At 45.6% G+C, this 25,050-nt stretch overlaps 1 protein-coding gene across 1 annotated transcript; it reads right to left on the bottom strand.

Moving 5' to 3' along the window:
• Positions 1-1,073: 1,073 nt before the first annotated feature.
• LOC128719130 (chymotrypsin-1-like) lies at positions 1,074-2,059 on the bottom strand. The gene is made up of 3 exons (XM_053812753.1): positions 1,993-2,059; positions 1,355-1,929; positions 1,074-1,277 (listed from the first exon to the last, which is right to left on the bottom strand). Exons 1-3 carry the CDS (start codon positions 2,057-2,059, stop codon positions 1,074-1,076), a joined length of 846 nt encoding a protein of 281 aa, XP_053668728.1.
• Positions 2,060-25,050: the final 22,991 nt, after the last annotated feature.

Here is a 25,050-nt window from a genome sequence, read left to right as displayed (position 1 = left end):
ATTTTTTTTGTTGCCCTCCTTGTGTGCGTGTGGTGCGGTGTACGTTATCCCTAAACCGGCTATCCCCGGTACAGCATCTTGATCTTGGGCACAGGAATCGTCACCCTGTGTCGGAGGCCACCGTACCACACGCAGATCATTACCGTTGTGGCATCAAAACACTCCGAAGAGGTCAGCATTCTGTTCTGTGGAAGAAGTGTGTGTGCGGGACAAAAAAGTCCCCATCTGCCAAGGATCTCGTCATCTTCATCCTTTATCCGCACCGAAAGGGTCCACGGAAGGGTGAACGTTTCGGTGGGATGCAGCCACATTTCGGGGGTTGGAAGTTCACCACTTCCCAACCCCGACTGTCTGACGGTAATAAGTGCAAAAGTTAGTTCTCTCATTTAGTTTCGCCTCGGGGTGATTGGATGCCACCATGCCACGGCGCTGCGCATTCACGTTTCAACACATTTGTTTCAATTCGCAAACCCAGCCAGGTCCGGCGGGTCGCGTTTTGTTCGGCTGCGTATGAGTTGGGAAAAATTAAAACCCCCACGGGCGTATGTCAAACAAGCGCAACACAAAGCGCATGGGTTGAAGGTGTTGCCAGGGACAACACAGGGTTTCCCGTTGCAAATTGAAACATACCGTACAACAATCACCACGCTCGTCCCTGCGGCACAATCTCCCCTGGTGAGCGATAGCACGAGTTCTCCTATCGCCCGCTCACCATTGTTCACGGGACCGCGACCACGAGCCGCACGCCATCGCGCGGTCCAAATCAGACACTTGAGGGAAATCGAATCGATCGGGCTGTAAATTGCGTTAACTTCTGTACGAGCTAATTATGCAGCTGAAGTGGCGTCATAATGGCAGTAGATGACGCCGTTTCGGAACCGGTGTGTCCTGGGGCGGTTTGGGTTTGGAAAATTGAAATATTATATTACGTTTATTACATTACCCCGATAGGGGTTCTCGCTCTCTTTTTTTCTTTTCTTTGTAGAAGTCTGTGAGTTTCGAATTTGGAGATCTGCTCCGCACCACGGCGGATTGGGATTGGGACGGATATCGGAAGGCGTGCGATCGTCGCCTCAAGCCGGCTGCGGTAGTTCGGCTGTAGAATCACCGTTGTTGCCACCTCCTCCTCCACCGGTTTGTGTGTTTTCCTGGATCCATGAATCGAACTCTGAGACGCGTGTGTAAACATCCGGAACTCCGATACCACAGTACCGCGTACCGTACGATACAACCCCGGACAGCTGATTGTTGCACACCAGCGGACCACCAGAATCACCCTGAAAGTATGCAACGCGTACACATTACCGAATCGTCGCTCCCGTTCCATTCATCGATCAATGTTGCCGCTACTCACACCACAAGCACCCTGTCCAACCCGCGTGAAGGTACAGATCTCGGTCGGGTTGACGGGCATACCGCGCTCCCGGCACTGATCGTTCGTGATGGTCGTCAGTTCCGCTTCCTGCAGGTCCTTGGGCGTCGATCCGATACGGATCGGCATCGTGTAGCCCCAGCCAGTCAGCAGACACGTCACGCCACCATCGACAAAATCGGACGAGTAGCTAATCGGTTGCACATTCTCGTTGAACGCGATCGGTTGCTTCACGCGCATCACCCCAATGTCGCTCCGGTTCAGCTCGATGTAGTCCGGATGGATGAGGTACGACTCGATGAAGTACCGCGTGCCCTTCGCACTGTCGTTCCGCAGATCGTTCGTACCGGCGACGATCGACATCCGGCTGACGTTCATGCCATCCAAACAATGGGCCGCCGTGACCACGTAGTACTCGTTGACGATCGAACCACCGCAGTTGTGCATCCAACGCTTCGGCCCGAAGCCAAACAACGAACTGACCAGCACCTGCAGCGAAATCTGGTACGGGATGCGCTCGTTCGCCGTCGTACCTCCGACGATCTTGGAGTCATCCGCTGTAAGCATGGACAGAACAGATCAAATCACACTGCGCAGTCAACACGCAGTAACGCCATTACCCTGCGTTATGGAGCATCCGACGGTAAGCAACACCACCCACGCACTGATACAACCCATCGAAGTCATCTTACAGCAGCAACTTTCTTCCACCTTTGTCCCGTTTCAGCGCGCTCTATGGAACCGCCAACACACACACACAAACACACGAAAAATGAATTAAACACCCCCTTTGCCAAAGGAGTCCCCAAAAGACGGCGCGTGAACACCGTACACTCACCTTCCGATTCGATCGACACCACCGCAATGACAACCGCTGGGGTGTTACGCTTTTTATTATATTTATATTGCTTTACGATACTTCACAAGGACCACCCCCCCCACCCCTCGCGTGGCGCCTCCACCGAAAGCGAATGGTGGGTGGGGTGGGTTCATTATCAAAACATTCCAAAATGCGGAACGTCGCAGCGGCAGCGAGCGAGCGATATCAAACACCCCAGGTCGTGGGATCCCGTTTTCCGGTTGCGCTGGTCGCCTTGAATTTATGGCCCGAAATGGCACGATTAGCGCACAGTCTCGCCGCACTGCTAGTGCCATCGCCGTCAACCTAGCGCGAGGTTGTTACATTTAATTGTACATTCTTTCTTTTAATTTTCTCCAATTGTCACCGCCGGACCGGTTTCGGATGAGGAGAGTCGTTTCATCTTTCGGTTTGTTTATTTCCGGCACCGTTCCGGCACTGTTTGTTTTTTGTTGCTGTTGTATTTTCTTCCGGAAGATGAAAAGCTGCGGGTCGAGCTCGCTCCCATTGGCACGTGATCGATTTGCAGCGCGTGTTTGTGTGACCTCGCAGCAGGATGGCAGCGAGTTGCCCGATCGGTTGGCCTAGAATTCCGCGAGACGCCCGGAACGCCCGGAAGGTCACGGTTAACACACGTACACTTGATTACGGCGATCGGCACATGGGGCCAATTCATCAGTGCGTCATCATCAACACCATCAAGCAGCACGTCGGGGCGTTTTGAATTGTACCTTATTGGTAGTGTCTGCCCACAATTGAACGATATGCAAATGAGGCGTTTACCGTGACGCTTTGCTTCCCCCGCCATCGCCATGCCAGTGCCCATAGTGACGTGTTTCTTCTTCGGTTTTCTGTTTTCCAATTCCGACAAATTGCACTCAGCGACGTTATCGGCAGGGTGGGCTGGAAGTTATTTATTTCAATGCTACCATTAATTACTCGTCGAAAGCGCATCGAAAAATGCAACAGCGCGGTCCGATGGTGGATGGAAATTGTAATTTGCGTGTGGTTTAGAATGCGTGTTTGAGTGGTGCAGAAAAATGTGACGTTAAACAAACAGACCATAAACGGCGGTGTGCGGTGGTGTATCGGTGGTGTTGCCCGCAGTATACCCTTCTTCTAATAGGTGTCGATTTGTTGTTCCAGTTCCGATCTATCTTGCTGCAATTGTGCATTGTTTGGTAGAAATGTGGTCATAATTTAATTAACAGCTAGTTCGCTCGGCACACGGACCGGTTAGTACACGGGAACTTGTTAGTTTCGTACATTCGCGTAATTCCTTCGCTATCATCTTTGCTAATTAGTTCATGCTTTTGGTCATTTTGTGTGTCATGCAGTGTTCGTACTCATTGTTTTGTGTTCTAAGGTTTTAATTCATTTACAGCGGTAATACTCGTATTTCCCTTTGTTAAGCAACAATTTGCATTTTTGGCATTTGGTTTCGAGTGTTTTTTCCGCTATGTAAATGGCTTTATTCATCTTCCATTCACCACCCGTCGTGCTAATTTCCAAATACTTTCTGCTAATTCATTGCACTTCGCTTCCTGCCATAATTAATATTCATGTGCACCGCACCAGGTTTGCCATTTCGATGTCATTTTCATTATGACCAGTACTTCAAAATATGTTTCCCCCCTCTCCCACTCATTTTACCAGCCAGTTTCCCCTATACCATCGATAACGATCATAAATCGTGTTTGTTTTCCCCCGTGCGGTGTACAATCGAATGGACAGAGTCCTGTCCAGACGCCTACAACGGAGTCGACATTAGGAGCAAAAAAAAAAAGGGATTCGCTTCTAAAAAGGGTGGAAATCGGATATTTGAAACCTATACACTTCGTCGCCTACGGGGCCGCTCTTGACGTGGCAGGGTGTGCTCAAGTATTTCTGCTTTAAATTATGACTTCAATAACGAGCAGCTCGAGGGGTTGCCGCTATTATTGGTCAATCCTGTGGCGAACCACCCTTGACCGGGTGGAAGTAGCAAGGACTGCTTCCGGGGCCTACCACCTTCACCAGACGTCATGGGCACTGCACACAACCACACATGTACAAAGCCGAAGGCCATCCATTTATGTAACAGGCGTCCACCAGACGGAACTCGAGATGGAGAGCGTTTGAATGCATCCTTTAACCGAGAAAGAACAAAAGAAATCAGCTCATCGAGCATCAATCGGGTTCTGATTTCTCAAAGGTGTCCCACTGTGTGGCCATCGTCCTTTGATGGTGTTTAGACGAGTAGGGCATCCTGCAGCGAACTAGGGATCGCTCGGCGCCTTATTATTCCGTCCGTTTTTCAAGTCCTGCAAGCTTGTTCAACATCAGGCCATCGCATCGATGAAACAGGATAGCTGAAATGCAACCATTTAACGATTGCGAACGCACACAATGAACCGGAGGAGGGGGGGAGGGCGGGGGGGGGGAGGGGGTGTTGGACTGTCCGAGGGTAAAGCACCGGTAAAGCACCGGAAGTAGTCAATATCAATGAGGAAATAGTCACTCTTTGATTGCATGATGTGGACACTCCCATGATCGATGAGTGACGTTGATATGCCATCCTTGAAATCCTCCACCGAAAACAGAGCTCCCCCCCGGAACAAGTCCAGTACTGTCCGAACCAGTCGGAAGTGGTCATCGTTGCGTGAATTTGATGATTATTGGAAAATTATAGTGACCATTCGAATTTCTCCGCAAGCTCCCCAGCCACAACAAACAAACGCGCTGCAATTGGTGACCATCCACGTTGACACGTAGAATCGTACAATTGAGCAGCAAGTTGATGGGGCATTCCGCATGGAAGTGAGCCAACAAATCATAACGACTAATTGGTATCGAAAGCACCACAAAACGGGTTTGGAGGGAGGGAAACCTTTTTCGAACCGTTGGAAAATAGTGCAACATTGGGGGAAAATCCCGATTGCGTGCAACGCTCGTAGTGGTCCATTTCCCGTGCGCTCGGCTTATCAGCTTTTCTAATTCGTATATCAATACACCCCGGTGACACATATTGCAACGTAATTGACGTAATTGTGCGGTTTTCCCAGGGCTCTTTTCCACGGCGACCGCCACGGAAAGGATTGTTTTGTTGGCTCTGGTGGTGTTTATCCGGTGGGAAGTAATTGTTTGCTAAATTGGATGATCATTTCACGCATGCCAACTGCGGGGGAAGCTCGAATCCTATTAAGTTATAATTAAACAGATCAATGGAGACGGACGGATTGGTGCGTTGAACTTCATGGTGCATTAATTAAATGTAATTTTATTGTGTGTTTGCCGCACAGTTTACATGATATTTCGCTGAAATCTGTTCGAGCGGTGGCATTTGAACTCAATGTTTATCGTTTATTTTAATCGCGCACTCGTTTGACTTTTGTTCTTCGTTTTTCTAAAAAAACACACGTTACACTATTGTTGAACTCTGTATGGATTTATTGGAAAGTGGAATGGTCTGTAAACTTGTAAAGAGCATTCGTCCTCTACAAATAGTATCGTGATAAGTATCGGATTGATGTTGTTCCGTGGAATTAGATATAAAAAAGCAACGCAACCTGGAAGCTGCCTATGGCACGCGCTTCACAAAACAGATCAACAATGGTTGGCCGTGCCGGATATTTAAGAAGCATCTGATCACCAGTTGCATGAAACGGGGCCTCTTTTGGGACGAAAAACATCCCGACACACACACCCCGAAGTCCTCGAAGCGAAACGACCCAAACGATGGAACAAACAAACAAACGGAAACCTCGATCCTTAACGCCAACCAGCAGCAGGAGAAAAAAAGAGATCGGGGGAAAAAAATACACACATTCACCCAATGTGACAGTTCGGAATTCCTTGATCAGTATCGGGTCCTATTTCCGTGTTTTAGGCCGACAACGGCAGTTCCGGGCTGCAACGTGTTTCACAGGCTGCCCGCTTTTTCTCCGGGTGCTGCCGTACCACCGACAGTCAGTCGGCGGTCTATTATTGCTTTTAAAAAGGAAATAACGAAATCGGGGAGAAAAAAAAGAAAGTTAAACGTCACAATAGGCCACACCGCACACAGTTCGACATGGGTATCTCACATGGCCATGGCCAGGAGAAAAGTGAAATCTAATTAAAAAATATCAATTCTATGATTGACAGCAAAGGCGGAGGCGCTGGTGTCAATGTCGCCGTCCTCGGACCGGGAACTCGAGATTGGGTTTCAAAATCGATGCAAAAAAAGGCTCCTTTAGGCCCGGTTGTCGCCTTTCTCTGCTCATTGACCTACCTTTGAAGAAGCAAGACCTATCATGGATGCATCTGTAAGGTTCCAAGCTAAATCAACAACGGGAAAAGTGCCCAAATTTTGCCCAGCAAAGGTTTTTACCAGCCTCAAACCGTGAGTTCCATTTTCGTGTTTGACACTTGAAAAGAATGCTTCATTATGAATGATTCATTCAGAGCAGATAGCGCAGGAACCACCATATGGAAGGAACGTTTTGGCGCACTTTTTGCTCACCTCCAGTCACCAAACCCGGTCGTATTACAAACGGAGAGAGCATGAAATTTTCCTATCAATTTAATTCCATAAATCAGGATCGCTGGAACGGTTACATATGCAATCCTTTTTTCTTACTTTTTTGTCTCCAGTTGTATGGGTACAACGTTAACGTAAACGTATAACTTTTCCGAATGTCAATAAGTCAACGACACAAAAACTGGTCCAAAGTATTCCACCGATGAGCATCCATTGAATGGAGCGTTGTAATAAATGACCAGTAATTTTAAACTTTACTCCGTACGAAAATATTTTCTTCCCGATCCGTGCGCCATCCACCGGTTGGAGGGTTGCGGGAACAGAACACACGCTACCCTTTCTCCCAGTGTCCAGTGTTCGGTTCGTGTGCGATGCTAAACATTATCATAGGTTCGCCGGTTTTTAGACCGAGGGTTTGTCTTCCCACCAGCCAGGACGACACATAATGCGCACGGGTACTGACGTTCCTTATAAAAGCCCTCGATATGTCTTACACCTCGGGTTCCGATCTCAGCCTGTCTCCTTCTCTGTTTAAAAACATGTCCCCGTAATGTCCTTACAGATTTTCCCCTCACCCTTATATCCTGCCCAACAAAGGAAACTCCCTTCGTTTGCCACACACGGCCCAAGACGGTATGCCTTTTCGACCCAGCCGTCGTACGCTTTTCGGCAGCATGGATGCTCGGACAATCATTGTAATGCGTTGTGTTTCTGTGGCCGCAACTGGAAAAAAGGGGCGAAGAAGCATTCGAAAACTTTTCACCGACCACACGAGAAAACGGAACATCCTTCCGCCTTTCTGGTCGGTTCGGGAGAATGGAGACGACCTCCTCCAGGACTGGACGATACCCTGACAAGCTTTTGTTCCGTGTCCGATTGTCTTTCCGGCGACGTGCGTTGGGGTGGTTTTTAGGGTTATTAATTTGTGTGAATATTTTCCACCCGATTCCCACCACAAATGCCGTTCGCATATGGACATTCCAAGGCGGATGGATGACGGAAGCGCAAGGACTATGCTGGTTTGATAGTTTGTGTGTGGGTAATTATTAGTGATTTTGTCGATTTCGAGCCACGGGGACGCCGACAAGGGTTGGTGGAAAACATTCGAAGGTGTAATAAATTGTGTGCCCTTTAACTGCTATCGTATCGACACATGGCCGTCCAGCAGGGTCGCTTGTGTTGGTGATATGGACGAAAACCGTTGGCTAATCACCGTTTGGTGTTTTGAAAGTGTTTTTTTTTTTTCATTTTAATGAACAAGAAGCGGACAAACTTTTACGGCCATACAGAAGAATGGCGTCAGTGGATGGCGTAATGTGTCGGATTCGATTGTGTCATATAAATCATTTCCCGGGCTTACCGAGCAAGAGGTGTCTATACAGAAGGGAGTACATTATTCATCGTTGCAAGATTGAAATAAATACCCAGCTAAAGTTTTATCCTGGCACAAATCTCTGCCAATCGGAATCGTTAATGAATTTGCTTGTGTTTTCATTAAGGTTGATAATGTTTAGGAAACAAACGGACTCATTGAATTACAAGCCAACAGAACCCTTTGGTCGAATTTGGAAACGTAACAGATCTGATTTAAAAGTTCCTCTGCGGAAAGTGTTGTTTCTCCTAATGAATTCATCCCCCTACTGTGGTGAAAAAATTGAAAATTGTCTCCGCATTAAAGTCGCCAAGCTCTAAACCCTCTTAACGTTTGATCTGCTTTCGCCCAGGGACACTCAATAACTGTGAGGATCACACCATCGCACCGCTCTGATTATTATGCCATAACAAAGTGCCATTAATTAGTGCGGCAAACAACCACTCCAATCGCCGCAAAAGTACAACAGCCCAACTTCTGGCGCTAACCGATGACAGATAAATGCGCTACAAGTTCGACCACCGTCATCCATCGTCAAGGGAAAAAGGAAATAAAATTAATGAATATTCAATCCACCCGGCCTTCTGCCGGCACTTTATCCACTAATTGTTGCCGGCAGACCGCCAGCAGAACGACGCCGCGTTGTCCTCCCGGTTGTCATGGATACCGACACCCGATGGTGATAATTAATACCACCCGGTGGGGCGATTTTTCACTGGCGGATGTAAAACGGATCGCACACATCGCACCGTTGACAGCCTTTGATCGAAGGATCGAGGGGTTTTGGCTCGACGTTCTTTGCCATGGTAAAAATGTAATTTTTCCGTGTTTCCTGGCCAGCGATTGCTTTCCACCGTCAACGCGGACGGGCGTTGTGTTTTAATGACATTTTAACAATGGGGAAAAAAGGTGCACGAACTTAACTTAGCAACAAAAAAAAGTAGATCGCTTCACTCTCTTTGACACTCGATACGGTTGTAACACGTACGCCTCCACATGTTCGTTTAATTATTTCTCAAAACTCCGTATGCGCCATCCTGCGAAACTCCCACCTCGGAATGAATGAACGGAAATTATGAAATTCCCAGGCTCAATTCCATGCGTGAGGATGAGATGGGCGTTGGAGGCTGGGTGAGTTTTCTTCTCGAAAACCACGGACGAGAATGTTTTATCGCCAGACTGCAGTCTCTCACATAAATAACGCTTTGATATAAGACCATGGATCCACCCAGCGTGTGTGTGGGTCGGTGGGTGGAGACTTCAACCCGCTGTTCCGTGCCGGGTGGGATTTTTGCGGGTGGAAAGCCATAAAGTTATCGTGGAAACACTCGGCCGAAGACTAATTTTCAATTGAATAATTTCATACTTCATTAGCTTGCGTAGGGAGGGTGAAGCAAACGGTGAGCGAGAAGATATTCGCGCACCGAAGGTACCGATTGTTTGCCATCTCGCTCCATTTCGCCGGTGAAATATTCGCCCTCGATCACAACACAACACACCGCTTCAAGGTGAGCCACATCCCGCGTGGGGAAGGTATTATGACAGCCATAATTCATTGCACGCCTGTGCCTACTGCCAACCCAGCCAGTGAAGATTAAGAAACACGAGCCCCCGACTGCTTTGTTTCTTCGCAGTGCCGGGTGGTTTGGTGGATGCGAATGCAAAAGATTCCCATTTCCCTGTCGAATCACGCTTTGAAACAAATAATGCTACATCAATTAGATTTATTTATTATTTGCGTACGCCGATGGCTTAGTAGGAGCGTAAACGTTTTATTATACATGGTTTCCTGCCTCCTTCCCGGTCGCAGGCCAGCGTTGCATCGGTAGGTGTGGATCACATAATGGTTCACCCGGCCTAAAGACACTGTTGCCTTTCGCGCATATTAGAAAGCAATTAATCAGTCAACGGCCAACGGGGACGCCCAGAATTGGTTTTTCACTGCCAACGGGCATGTTTGCTCTCCGAATATCGGAAAAGATTATGTTAAAAGCAATAAATATGTGTGTGCCCAGAATCGATCTCTTCGCTTGTACGTCGACCTTTAAGAGTTTCTTTGAATTTTTCGTTTTAGGTCCAACGCTACGGAAGAACGGAACGCCAAGCAAGTTAATTAATTGTCAACTGAATCAAACACACTGGTGGGTGAGTTATGGGACCGCTAATATTTATAATCTGCAGCCATGTCGGCGTGTTTATGTAAAAAAGCCAAGACTGGCTCGATTTTGCCTACCTTTAGGGGAATCGTAAAAAGCTGCGGTAAGAATGTGTCTTCATAAACTCGGCGGAGAAAGTGCTCACTTCTCGTGTAAAGAGGGCGACAATGAAGATAGCGTGAAATAGCAACAGAAAACCAAAAGAAAAACAATAAAAATCATGAATTAATTAATGACGATGTTGTGTCAACGCGGAGCTACAAGACACTCGGTTAAAAATATCAATTATTGTAGATCTTTTCTTTTTGGCAATGTCGAGCGCAGTGGAAACCGTTACCTTCAGCAAGAATGAGCGCGGGTCGTCGTGGCCATACGCTAAATGATAATTGCCATCGTCTGCTTGCCTGTGTCTTGCCTTAGATTCCTTAGAAAATGCCGTTCTATCACCAGTGCTACCACCAGTGGATTTATGATTAATATGCTAATTTTCGGTGGAAATTAATGATTACCTCGCTGGGGTATGGTGGAGTCTGTTTTTTTCCTGCCTTTCGCGCTTACGCTTTTGTTTGCTATCGTACGCACAATTTTGGTATTGCGCGATAAATCTTGACGCGCGTCAAGACAAAGCACACCGTGCGATGGTATGGCGTGCTGGAAGGAACGGGAACGATGGCCTGCCCGGGCCAAGTGTGTTATTATTTTTTAATTTTCTTTTATTTCTAAGCTCACACTTGCAGTTTTATGTTTTATCAGCATCTTACATCCGGGCAATGCCGACCAGAGCTATGATTTAGATGCTCCATGTCCTGGGCAGTTTAAGATGCGGGATTGGCAACACGGTGTTTTGATGCTGGCGCTTTATCGCATGTGTAATTAGTTCCACTTTTGCTCGTCACCCATCGTGGCGGGAAGTCGGTGAATTATGTTTCAATTAAGAGTTTAATCATTTTTTTCCCCGTAGCGGAGTGGCCTTCGAATTTTCCGGGGAGGGGTGTGTGAGTTAATGTTTGCGGGAATGTAGACCAGCACCACCGAAAGGGATGGCTTTTAATCGATATTTATCTTAATTACTGTTCTACTTTGAAGATAATATAAATGTGAATTATTTTTTTAGATCGTTCTTTACAGGAACACAATATCCTTCGTGGTTTTCGCTTTTTGGAACCAAAAATTCAATTTGCTTCAAAATGTCAAACCAAAGTGTTCTTCCATTACCGGACCAAACCACACAATCACCGTTCTAATGACTTTTTAGACGTTGCATGTCCGCTGCTGACGAGACCTTTTGGCATCCGTTCCGGCTGTACCGCAAAGGACAAGAAAGGAAAAACACCAACCAACCGCATCCGTCCGCTTTTCCTTCGCTCACACCCGCTCAACAACAACAACGAAAAAAAGGATGTCCTTTAAACTTACTGCACTCGTCCTTCCCCCTCCCAAAAGCCATGTTCACCCGCTGGCTCGATATCATTTCACGACTGTACGCCCAATTTGATTTGATTTGTGCCTTAATTTCTTTTGATATTTCTTGCTTCCGACTGCTGCCTTGCCACAGGAAAAAGGGTGGATTGTGGTTTGTTGGTGTTGGGTGTTTCTTTTTTCTTGTTCATTTTTATGCTGTCCCATTTTTAGGTGGGTCAGAAGCAGGAAAATCCCTTAAACCCGCTTGGAGTTATGGGGAAAATCCATATTCTGACGAAGATCAGCAAGGATAAAAGAATATCTTAAGGGTGCTTCCTTTAAGCTACTTTAAAATGGAGAGTTATCCTTTTTTAGAAGTTGTATTTCTTTTTTGTATTTATATAATTTTGGTTTTCTTATCTGAGAGATTCCCGTTAAAATGGTCTTATAAATGAACCAACCCAACATCTACTGGTTGCTGAGCTATAAAAGAGTGTTATAAATAGAGATCCTATTTGAAATTCTAATCGTCCAACTACTGTTTGCAGTAAACGATGTCAAAATACGACACCAACGGACGGTAACGCGGACCCGCACATAAAAAAGTGACAGACACACGGACCAAGGGATACGACACCCGGACATTGTTTTCACTCGAACACTCGTTCCTGGCAGATTTTGCAAGAAGTTCTCCATTTCCGAAAGGTTAGTCACATTTGCGCTTAAATATAGTGGCAACTTGCTAAAGCCTCCACCGTCTGGTCGTTTTCCCCCTGACGCGGTGACCAACTCGAGGACCTTTCGGTCGTGACTTCGTGTTCGGAGAAATTCGATATCCTTAAGTGCATGGCCACAGAGCACACACGGTTTGGCCATTTGGACACCATCAGTGTGATGGCATTGGATGGCCCTTCGCCACAGCGTTCGACTTCCAAATTGCGCGCGAAAGTTCCTAGCGCCTTGCCCCTCCTGTCCAACACTGTCGTTTAGTGATCACTTTCGTATATTGACGGTGACGTGAAAAACAAAACCAATTCTCCGCATAAAAAACACCAAATAGCACTGTGCAAGAGCAAATATATTCCACACCTACCCGGGAGGTTGTGTGTTGGCCAATAAAATGAATAGCCCATGCCCATTGCTTAAGCCCAAGCATTGCCGATGTTAAATGACACTTCATCGGATCATATTTTATTGCAGTTGATCGAAGGGTGCGTGAGTGTGTGCGGGACAAGAAGGTCAATCAAATACTGTCGAACCGTCCTGGGGGTTTTCACTAGCTTTTTTTGTGCCATTCTGTGTCCAGATTTTCCCTCCAGATGGAATCAATTTGTGTGGCGAATGGTTCTGTTTTAGCAAAGTGTTTTATTTATTTGCCACACACCAACCACCCGACTGCTTTGATTTTCGATCAATTTTCTTGATTTTTTATCGTCCCTGAAAGGGGGATGGCCGTAAAAAGAGGCTATTTCTTATGCACGTAGACACACAGTCAGTAGTGCATGATGTGGTGAGCTTGTGCATATTCATGATAAGACATTTGTTTTACATTTGTGTCTTCAACGGCCCGCACTTATTGATTAATATAAACGAAGAGGGTTTTATTTCGTTCTTACAAATAAAATTGCACAAGGTCGCTTTCGGGCTACGTGCTCACCATGGGCGGGAAGCACCTGGAACACCTTGACTAGCCCACAGACGGTCAACTGTTGGTTTATAGGCAGCCCTATCGCTGCGCTTTGTGCTGTAGTAGGAGCGATTTCAAATCAGCTCAGCACACACACGCCGTACTTTCCCTGCATTCAATGACAACGTTTCATCAATCACTGGGAAAATGAAAGCAATTTGCCAAATTAGCTTCCAGCCACACGCAGCAAAACCGACATGGACTTTCTTTTGTTATCACTTTTCCCACACAGGGCATTCTAGGCAAAACGGAGTTCCTTTCTGCACAACTCCTAAGATACCGAGTGCGGACCCGTTTGCGAAAGGCCAGTTGCATCTCCTACGTAGCACTGTTTGATTTGCATTTGATTGATGATGGTGGTACGGTGGTTGGTGCCTTGGCAGTGCGACTTTTGTGGGATTTTCTGACCAGGGTGGGTCAATATTTGAAAAGGAACCGATAGAGATTCGAAGATGTAAAACTCGTCCCGTGCACTATCGATACACCCGGCTTCCGGTCAAGCGGTGGATCTGTTTTCGGTAGGCTTTAGCCTAAAATGTGTAAGCCTTCGAAGGAGAAAGGATTCTCAGTTTTTTTGCCCAGCAGGACAAATATTAACTCTTAGCTCTTTGCTTTATCTTCTCTTTGTGCGCCATTGCAAGCATTGCAACCATTCGTCATTTTTTCGCCCGTTACGATTTTACCGAAGGCAGGAAGGAACGGATGCTTCTGCTTCGGTGCGGACGGAAAACAGTAACAGTAGTGCGTAAAATATGCAGTGATTACGGGTCCCGTAACAGGTCGCCCGCAAGATTGGCCCTTGCAAAGTGTAGGGCCCGGTAGGTGTCCCAAATCTAATTTGCATTTCCCGCAAATTGAATATTGCTCCCCGTGTTCGCCTGTGTGGCTAGCGACATTATGGACGTTCCATTTGTGTTTTGCCAAAATGCAACAGCAAACAAGAAAGAACTGTTTCCGAATATGACCACAATGCCGCTAGCTACCCCCGAATACGCCCCACCGCGTTGTTGCTGCTGGTGATGATGTGCCAAACGGGCAGTGAAATGATACGGCCGGGAACACCCACCGGTGGACATGAATAATTCATAAGTCTACACTTCAACTTAAAGAACTTTCCACTTTCGCCATGGCGCTGTATCTTCCTAGCGGTGGGGGTTTTTTTATACGACTATTTTTTTATTACTCGCCTAGATTTTGACAAAAAAACACTTTTCACCTTGAGAAGAAGGCAAGTCGCACCATTGTTTTTTTTTAATGTCCCGCTGAGAAAATAACTCCTCACGGTGTTGATTTTATTCCTTCTCTATCGGTTACGGTTGTTTGAGGCCATAAAGTTGAAATACTTCATTGGATGCTCTATTTATTCGGCTAAAAAAATTTGAGAAGCATTAAAATATATGATTTTAAGATTGTAGGGAAGTTGATTTATCTTTATTAATAAGAAGCTGTTTTAGTTTATTTAAAAAATAGTTAAGATCCGAAGATAAAACGGATTGGATAAATTACATCGAAACCTCAGAAGAATAGTACATAAAATTAGGAATTAGTAGAACATATTTGAGCCTATCGAATAACTCAATCGTTAAATCCACTGCAGTACGACTTTGTCCGAGTATACAGGTTCGAATCTCGACTGGACCATCGTCCGTCTTTTACCATAGATTGCTTGACTTTTTTCGACTGAGGATAATTTAACTCCCTCTCCTAAATGGTTCACAAGTGAGCCTAAAGTTCCTTGAATTTAAATAAGAATATTGAAGTCCTTTATCGAACGTTAATTTCCACATTTAAAAATGTCGTTCCATTCAGCAACAAACAACCTCCAATTATTGCAACACCATTTCCTCTTACATGCCTTCATCAATCAGCTCTTTCCGCCGGTTTTTAATACACGCTGCCAAGCCTATTTTTCCCATCCACTCGTGTACGAAATCTCATCTAAATGTTTGCCGTTAACGGTATTCCTCGTGGGAGTTTATCACAATAAGAAGCAATACATTCGTCAGACAAATCGTTCGCGATTTGTACCACAAAGCACAAAGTACAGCGAGAGTTCCTTCCCACTGCCACTCTGCCACCGGTGCCCACCCCACCAAGTTTCATTGTCATTACAACAACCGCACGAGGGAAGAACATCGGCCGCAGAGTCTATAAATTTGTCAACCCCTTTACAACCTTCCCACCAAATGTTGGCTGTTGCGCCCCACATCGTGCGTATGTGTGTTTACATTTAATTCGTTTCGCGGGCGCATCGCCGGCAGAAGACGACGCGAACCAGCATTTTCTCATTGCGGTGCCGTGCATGTGTGACGATACGGCAGGAGAAGCCAAACCCCGGCCAACAACCATCATAAGCATAATCCACGGCGTCCCAACCCAACTTAGCGTCGTGGAATTGAAATAATTTACATCAAATCGTCCCGCATTCAAGCGGTTCCGAGGGAAATACGCACCAGAACGAAGGAAATGGGCCGAATGTGATATCGTTTATCGAAACGATCACATGGATACACTTGGGTTGGGAGGTTGGCACCGTGGCACCCGGATCGGAGTCAGTTGTAACAAATTAAATAAATAATTTCCAAGATTAACAAAGACGAATTGAAATTCAAACATTTTCATTATAAATTACCGTGCCCATTTAATTTATGTGCACACAGGCAAGTACGTCGTCGTGGACCATCGGGAAAAGGCTGACCACCGATGCCTTTGTCTGTTCGATTGGTTTATGCTCACACATAAACTGGACGGCGGTGTCCACCTCGGTGCACATAATTGTGGTCCGATTGCTAAATTCCTGACCGGGGCTTGAAGGTGGTGATCACAGACACAGCTCAGGCAACGTGTGTGACAAGCGAATATGTTTATGAGACGATCATAATTCTGCGCCCGAAAGCAAAGCACTTTGGCGGTTAGTTTATTGGCATTGGCAGTGTTGGCAGTTTGAAGCGAACGGTACAATTCTATTATCGTGAATTTTGCTTTAAATCGTAGCAAGAAGGAGGTTTGCGAGTAACAGTCTATGATTTAATACATTTACTTCAATGTCCTTTTGTAACTGTGACTGTTGTTTAAACGAAATTCAGTAAGATTGTATTATCATCTCATCTCTTTGTATTGCTTCTCTCGTTTCAATCCCTAATTAATGTGCAATGAGTTGTACGGTACGTTTGCTAATAATGACACCCATTTGAGTGACAATGCAACCCCCGAGTTCGTTCACAGTTTTCATTCGTTTTATCTCATTTGTAACCGCAACGGGAAACCGCGGAAAAATCAACCCCTTTCTAAGTAAACCGATACACCGACGAAAAGGTGTGCAATATTTCAAAGCTGTCACCATTTATTGACTGTTTTCCGCAAAAGGAGGCGACGATGTTTGGCGATACTTCGTCCACTGCCTCCTCGGTTTGCTTGGATCGGTAAGAATTTGATATCTTCCTGTTTTGTGGAGGAACGGGAAGCAAACCCGTGCTGATTATGATTGTACGCAATGGTTGCCTCCCCTTTCGAGCAGCAACCCTTTTGAAAACTCCCAACAGGAAGTGTACTGTCGGTTTGGGCAACTCGACCTCCTTCGCGCGGTAAGATTAATTAATGACTAATTAAGACATTTGTTAGCTCAATCTTGCACTGCACTGCGCCCCAGGGTGTGGTTTTTGAGAGTACGCGCGCGCGAATGCGGAATGCGCGCCCGATAACTGCTGCTGAAGTGTTCATAATTTACCGCCGCAAAATGGTGTTTTAATATCACTTTTTAATTTCTGTTTCATGTTGCATTTATTGCTTACTTTTATTATTGCGCTACCCTACCCCACCTTGTTCGAATTGAGTATTTTCATTTCGTTTTGCATATAGAAATGGCACGCTGCCTTGAAATTCTTCAAGAACGGTACCGTTTGGAGGTTTTTAGCGGAACTGGAAGCGAAATCTGCTTGGTGGAAAATGGAAAATTTTAACCCGTTTTTCACTGATAATACTTTTTTTATGGCCCATGCCGAATGGCGCCCCAGTTTCTTGTACCCATGCCAATGGCAATTCCCGTACGAACTGCCGCTGCACAGCTGGCATCAATGGCCGCACAAGGGCGCAAGTTCTGAGCTGCAGAACCTCCCCAAGTACGGCCCTTGCAGCACTCCCCGCTGCATGTGGTTGATTGTGCGCTTTACCCAGCACCATTATGACTTCTTAAAGCTAAAACCTTACTGCACGAATGAGATTTGCCGGGATTTTCAAAGACTTCCGGTGGATTGATTTTCCACGGGGACGGAATTCATTGGGGGATGCAAAGTTAATTAAAAGATTCATCCGGCATTGAATCGGGAATGCAATAAATTCGAATCAAACTAAATAGCACCGGCTAAGGGAGCGATAATCCGATGTAAGGATTATTGCAAACCGACTGCTCCTTGACCACCGTAATCAATCTTTGGCCCATCCGAGTACACGCGCACCAACCGATTGATTCATGGCAGAATAATTGTACCTCCCCGAATCCAGTACGCCTTCGCATTGTTTGAAGAGACTTAGAGAGAAGACAAGTCGCTTCCATCTGTCAGTGGAAAAATTTTCCCCGACCTTCGGTGGAAAATTCGAGACTGGCAGAGTATCGCGGGAAAAACACGAGGTCAATTAATCGACTGTTGCTGACCTTTACGCTTGACAGGATTTAGGTTTTTTTCCTGTCCTCTTTGTTTTCTTGTTGCATCCAATCACCGGACGCAGGCCGATCCTTTGGGTCGAAGAATCCTTGCAAGAAGAACACGCTCTCCGAAGAAACTACATCAAAACTAGTTTCCGCTTCCCCTCCGCATTTATAACCATCACGATGCGAGACCTTAAAACATTGACCTTAAAAGTCATCGATGGGAATTGATAGGCGCTCGAAAAACTTGTTTATTGGCAGCCGGCCAGCTAGTTGGGCCCGGTATTGTTACGGGATGCGCTTCGATTATGTCCCCTTCTCGCAGGAATGGCAGGACCTCGCTTCTTCTGCTAGCCCTGTCAGTTACATCTGTTTCCCGAGGAAGCTCAAGACGCTAGGATTAGAATGGCAAAAAGTCCCGTGATCAACGGTTTTCCGATGTGTGGCCCGTTTGTTGACTCAAGGTGTGCAAAGAGACGTGTAAAGATTTATCAGAACTCGTTCCATTCGTGACCGTTGTTTTGATAAATATTTGCTTGCGCCGCTCTGCGCCGTCCGTTCCTCGGATGATGTCTAGTTCTTCAACATAGGGGGAGAATTTCCCCAAAAAATTTGACCAAGCCAATATCTAGAACTCCACTGTACGCCGAGGAACTCCACGCTTTTTGAATAACAAAACCATATCGAAACATATGCTTTACCGTCGTTCGTATCGCTATCGGTTCCGGACGTACGGGGAACAGAAATGCAAATGAATGGATGGACATAAATTTAAATTAAAACTTATTGACCATATCGCGTCCGTACGGCGTGAATCGTTTCGCCGTTTCATGGTGTTAGTAGCTACAGGCGACCGTTCTGTTCTGCCAATCCCTTTTGGCTGTAGGCTAGGGTAAGAACGTCTCCGTGTGTCTTCCCTCCTTCAAGCGATGTCCGAAAAAGCGGACAGTGTAGGACCAGGCAAAAGACACTTTTTCACTCCGGAAGAAACGGCAAAGGACAGTCTCGTTGTAAAAACCTTCCCCTGGCATTAAGATGCTTGACCACACAGCCGTCCACTCGTATCCCTCCGCGAGTGTGAGTGAAAGGAGAGAGAGAGAGAGAGACAGGAAGAAATGCAAAAATCTTTGATTAGCAATTTTACGGTTTATAAATTACCGTCCTTTTCTACCCCTTAGCTGTATGGTCAGAGAGCAGGACTGGGAAAAAACAATATTGGAAAACGGACAACACACGGAATTTGAATCGTGCAACGAACGTCATCATTCGAGAGTAACGCCACATCCTTGCCACATCCTGTGCGCCAACACAGCTTTGTCATTGTCATCGGCATGTTGTACATGGCTAGGAGGACACCTTTTTTGTGCTTCGGTTGTTTGATAGTTGCCTGTCTGCTGCCGCATAATATTCAGTGTTCATAGATATGGCGATCGAGGAGCCATCGTCTTAATAGCGTTAAACAGGGTAGATGGCAACGCCATGGTAACGACGAACGCGCAATGCATCACGCTGCATGTCCTGTTTGGTGGAAATGGATTCGTCGCGGATATTAAACGCATTTCGTGGGAATTGGATGCTAAAGGAATCTTCCCTTTACGTTTCTTTGTTTTAGCTAAATCGAGTATCATTTGATGGAGTTCAACTTTATACAATATAAATAGACCAAGGCTTGAATTATCCACACACTTATTACAAGCCACAGCTGGAATTTTATACAATTTCTTAGGTGAGTTTAGTTTTATAACATCAATGAGCTGATGGTTGTTTATGGCTTATGCACAACGAATAAACGAGTTCGAGTTCAAGGAAAAGTAGACCGCTGTTTTAATACCTCATTTGGGGTTAACTTTACTCAGCTGATTTTGCAGATGCATCCAAAGCATAGGACATTGCCGCAGAGACATTTCAATCAATCCGTTGATTTACTTCTTAATAAAAGGCAAACAATTATGTCATCATGATGAGCACCTTATAAAAACAAACAAAACCAAACACAACTCAACTCAAATCGGAAAGGTACATTTTCCCGGGTGTAATTTTCACTCGGGCTGCAGTAAGGCAGGTATATTGCTTGTTTATTCGACGAGTTTCCTTTTTTGCGACGCTAATTGCCATTTTTATCAAACAAAACAAAACCACAAACCAAACAAACCGACAACACAACGTTCCAGTGGAAGTAAAAGCAGGAAGGAACAGAAAAAAAACCCATCAATTACGCACGATTGGAACCCTTTTTTTTAAGCCACAAAGTAGAAAAAGGGAGACGAGGGAGAGAGAGAGAGCATCTCGAGAAATAATACGAAACCGTGCCCCGAAATCCGTCCGTCCGAGGGGTTTTGTGCATCCAGCATCCCTTAATCCCGTTACCCTTTTGTGTGTCTTCAACCCCTTGCGAAGGGTTGCTGCCGCTGGATGAGATGCTGGATGTGGTTGCATTGGGTGCCGCGACCCGATAGCGGTGTAAATCTCCTTCCCAAAAAGCCAAATAGCGGAATGGGTCAAAGCCAATGCTTAACCGCTGCTGATCATTTCAGAGCGAAAGAAAAAAAAAAACACATCCCAACCGGGGTGTGGGGTTAAGATTACGGGGCACTCGAGTCGAGGTGGTCGCGTGCCCGTAAGGAATCCTTTTGCTGGAACTGGAATGTTGCCACTGGTCCTGCTGCCTTCGTGGTGAAGCTGGTGACACTTCTCGATGCTGTTACGGGTATTTTCGGTTCTTGCAAGGGGTTCGCTTTGTTTGTTATGTTTATCACCTTTCGCTCAGAAGAACGATCCTTCCTGCGGGAGCAGATCGTTCGGATAAGGAAAGCGGATGTAAATCTTCCAGCCCGTGTGTAACTCTTCCATTTCCGGGTCCGGGCACCACTAGACGACGATGCTGGATCCCTTTGTGCTTTGTGGACCGGCTCGTGCGCCAGTTAATACCTGTTTGTTGATGCTAATGTGTATGGACCTTTCAAGGAATGGTGCTTATCAGCGGGATGGTTTTAGTAGGATACAATGTGAGAAATCCTTTAATACTTGCTTTCCCGTAAGAAAAGCTGCACAATGTTGATGCTATCAAATCTCGAAATGTGTGCCAAAACCATCGCCCAAAGCCATTGCGTCACGCATAAAGCAACATAAAATGGTTAGCAGATGGTAGCGGCCAAGAAATGCAATTGTGTGCCGCAAGATTTAACGCATTTGTGGTTTGGTTTTTTCTCACTAGATTCAGAGAGATCGTACAACCCAGGAGAGAAATATTGAACGTATTTCTCATCTTTATTGGAACCGTTGTGTGAACCGTTGTCAAATAGTGTACGGAAAACGTAAACAAATTAGTGGAACTAATTTTTATTTCCATCGTTTTATGTGTGCTACGAGCAGGAGATGCCTTTATTATAGTTCTTTCGTTCCGCTTCTCTTTTTCAAAACCCCTGTTGTACGTCGGGGAGGATGAATTATTTTGAAGAATTTTTAAAGAAAACCAACCGAAAAATCTTGGTGGACCATTTATGACCAAGCAGCATATCGTTGGTTCTGGAAATCCCTTACCGGACGTACCGTATGCTCCGGAAACTTCTGCCGACTTTAGGTCCAGTGAACTGTCTTTTTTTTTGTTGTCCTTATTCCTTTCCATTTTGGCTAACCATGCTTCTGCAGCATGACAACCGTCACCATGGTGATTATATTCAAATTTTAAGCAAGTTTCCAGCGTTTCACACAACAACTGTCTAGCGACAGAATGTGCCGGTAGCCTTTTTTTTGTGTTTCAAAACGGTTTTCTGAGTAGGAGATGCACATTAAAGTGCTTTTTCGGTTCAAAGTCGTTTTTTTTCCTCGACACGAACTGTCCCGCGGGAATTTTTCCGGAATAATGTCACACTGCGAAATGTGTTACACAAGAAGAGGAGGAAAAAATGGTTCCAAATCAGCGACCAACGGATGCCTAAAAAAAATGCCATCGTGGTTAAGACGTTTTGGGACGCGAAACTTGCCCAAACGTGATCTAATGCCACACACACACACACTTTTCAAGGCGCCAACAAATGGTGTGTGGCCGCTTCATGCTTCCCATGATACATTGTTTTGTGAGAGAGAAAAATCACCGTAGTTGGAAAATTGCACCGGGACGATAGACGAGCACGCTCCAATCGACACAAGAGGCGTGAATAGCTAACGAATCAGCGTGCGAGCGGGTCCCTATGCTAAGGACATGCAAATTGGATGTGATGGACTAGATACACATTGCTTTTTTTTGTGTGTGTGGCTTCTACCTCCTGGCTGTCCCGTCAAGGATTTGGCAGGGACAAGCGAGGGTATAACAAACCGCAGTCCGCTAAAAAGCATTCGGTGGTGATTTCAAACCGAAGCAGCCAAGAAAAAAAAAGCCAACACTCTCCACGAGGGGTGCTCACGCCCAAACCTTCGGTGGCGCAACTCAAGAAAGTCCTTTTGATTAAATGTTTTCGTTGCTCTCGAGAGGATTCCGCAGATTGACAATTTGACGAGCAGCTCGATCGATATAGGCAAATCAGGGTGACATCTATACCCAGAGCCTTGTCGGTGGGCTTTTCGCCTTTCGAGGCAACAGTGGATTAGGGAAGTGTGTGTTTTTTTTTTCTTCGTCTAACGGTAAACAGGGCCCGTTTTCCACCGAGACCAGGGACAATCTGTGGGCATTATTTTAACGGTTGAATAAGACTCCGACTTGTTTGACGAGTCACGGCGCGGCTAATTATCGTTACATGGCTACTGGAATCTAACCGGGAGCTCGTTAGTCGATGAAGAAATAAAAAGGAGCAGCAACAAAAAAAAAACATTATTGGCCGTTAAATGGGAGAATGCTCGTCTGGGTTTTTTTTATTTAAGATAAAGAACAAACAAGATGATGTCTTGAAGCGTAGTTCATGCGGTTAGTTGTGGGGTGAATCTTATTTGCCTAACACACAATTCACTGTTTTGTCCTTTTTAAATGCTTTTTTAATGATTAGCTTACGAAAAGAAATCAATTCGCAATTAGTTTCGGTGTAGTTGCTATAAGAATGTTCTTTCTATCAACAATATTCTGATAACAATACTTTTGCAGTGTTTTGAAAAATAATTCTTCATACAAATAGCCTTTGGATGGATGAAATGGATTCTTCGCATTTATTGCACACAAAACTAGACTTATTGAACAGCATAGATCGAAAGTCCTTCTTATAGAGATTGTCGGTTTCTCACACAGGCCTATCTCTTCTTAAGTAAAGTAAAAGTAATTAAACCATCGAATTCCTCATTTCCTAAAAATTGCCTTTAAAGCTACAAGCGTAATACAAATTTGCCGGCATAAAGCGCTTTAACTGACATTTTACCAAACAACAAACTACCCCACTTTACACAAAAACCGCTCAGTTGTTTTGTTTGCTGTTAAACAATAAAAACAGTGTGTCCCACATTTTAGGATGTTTTGTGCAAATTTCCACTTTTTCACGGATCGCCATACAAGTGCTTTCGATTGTATGCAGCATCTTTACAATTTGCCGCTCGAGCAAACCCGCTTTCCTTGCGAGACGGGAAAACCAACCACGGTGGCTGGGCTGCACGAAGTGTAACCGACAAAAAAAAAAAGCGGGAACCATTTTGTTCTAAGCCGTCCACCACTGTGGGACGCACAAACGCGGTAAGCAGTTCTGGTTGCCATCACCGGCATCATCAAACAAAGGCCACTTGTTGAGAATGATGAGCCCGCAAACGGCTGTGATTGTGTAATGGGATCCGACCATCCATTAACATATTAACATTTTAGCATTCACTCCGATTTTCTGTCATCCTGTCTCTTAAATCCTGCAGCACGCGTTGCAATAGTGGAGTTGCATTTCCGGTGCACTTTTTATCACCCGTTGTCGGAGTTTTGATACGGCGGAGGACCATGGCGAACAACTTTTTCTCCCAACTCTCCCCCCTCCTCGGGATGAAACCGTATCGAGGCCACAACGGCGTACAGAACGGTGTCACAAAAACGCCTCTTCAAAGAGATTTCATTAAAGGGCTCACTTACATGATGATGGATCCTGCCGAGTGTGCGCCCACAGAGGGCGAAACCGCACCGTAAAACACACACAAAAATGGAATCAACATCTACGAAAAGTGGAAAAATGCATATCAGGTATATCCCTTTCCTCCTGGCTGTATCAGCTCAGGGCCGTTCGTACTTCACGTTAACAATACGCTGTATTTTTTTGTGTTACTTGTAGGTCCAAAGTGGAGAGGAACATAAAAAAAAAATGCACAGGATTGACATTATGATGCAGTTTCCACGCCGCAGATATAATTGCAGCATGCAACGCGGTCGGTGGGAAATGATTTAATGGGCTTCCGAAGAAGAGGATAACGATTGTGCGCTAAGCTACGGCTTTTTGGCTCACTAGGCACACAAAGAACAAAGTGCAATTCGCTTAGATGCAAAGCGGATCGTACAGGCGGCTTCTCTTCGATGCACTTTTACCTCCTGGCTACGTGATGGCTTGAGACGAAAGCAGAGTTCAGTGACTACGGCATGCAAATGGGTTTATTATGGAAAGCCGCGCTTTCTTTCGCGATGCTTCAAACGCCAATGCTCACACACCTGACCGTTTTAATGCAAACCTCTAAAAACGACGCACATCATACGTCGCCCTTAATGGGATTGAACATTGGAATTGACATTGGCATCGCATCGCATTGTTGCACGTGCATCGTTGCGGGTTAAAGTGCAACCGACTGCGTAACGGGCGCGCACATTGGATGATGCGAGGCGTTAGAAATGCCCGCTCGTTAGTGTGTGACCCCATGTAGGGGCATAGGGGCTTTGTAAAGTCATCAATCAAAATGGTGATACGTCCAGGACCAAAAAAAAAACCATGCAAATGATCAGTGAAAAAGATCAATCATGGTGGCAATTAAAAATTGAGCTCGTACCGCGTGGTGGTAAAGGTGACAGTGTTTTTTTTTTTCCAATTCTTACCGATTTCTTCTGAATCAATTTATGTTTGATTTGATTGTAGTGATTGGTAAAAAATGGATGGCTCGATATGGTCATGATGAACAT

This window comes from Anopheles marshallii, chromosome 2 (genome assembly GCF_943734725.1).
Source record: "Anopheles marshallii chromosome 2, idAnoMarsDA_429_01, whole genome shotgun sequence".
NCBI classification, from domain to species: Eukaryota; Metazoa; Arthropoda; class Insecta; order Diptera; family Culicidae; genus Anopheles; species Anopheles marshallii.
The sequence above is the reverse complement of the archived record's forward strand: the minus strand, read 5'-3'. Positions and strand labels throughout refer to the sequence as shown.

Bases quoted from the DNA above. Each gene is read 5' to 3' on its own strand.
- LOC128719130 (XM_053812753.1), bottom strand. From the start codon at position 2,059: ATGACTTCGATGGGTTGTATCAGTGCGTGGGTGGTGTTGCTTACCGTC. The intron at 1,930-1,992 runs GTAATGGCGTTA...CCATGCTTACAG, and splicing joins CGGATGCTCCATAACGCAGG to CGGATGACTCCAAGATCGTC. The intron at 1,278-1,354 runs GTGAGTAGCGGC...GCATACTTTCAG, and splicing joins TTGGACAGGGTGCTTGTGGT to GGTGATTCTGGTGGTCCGCT.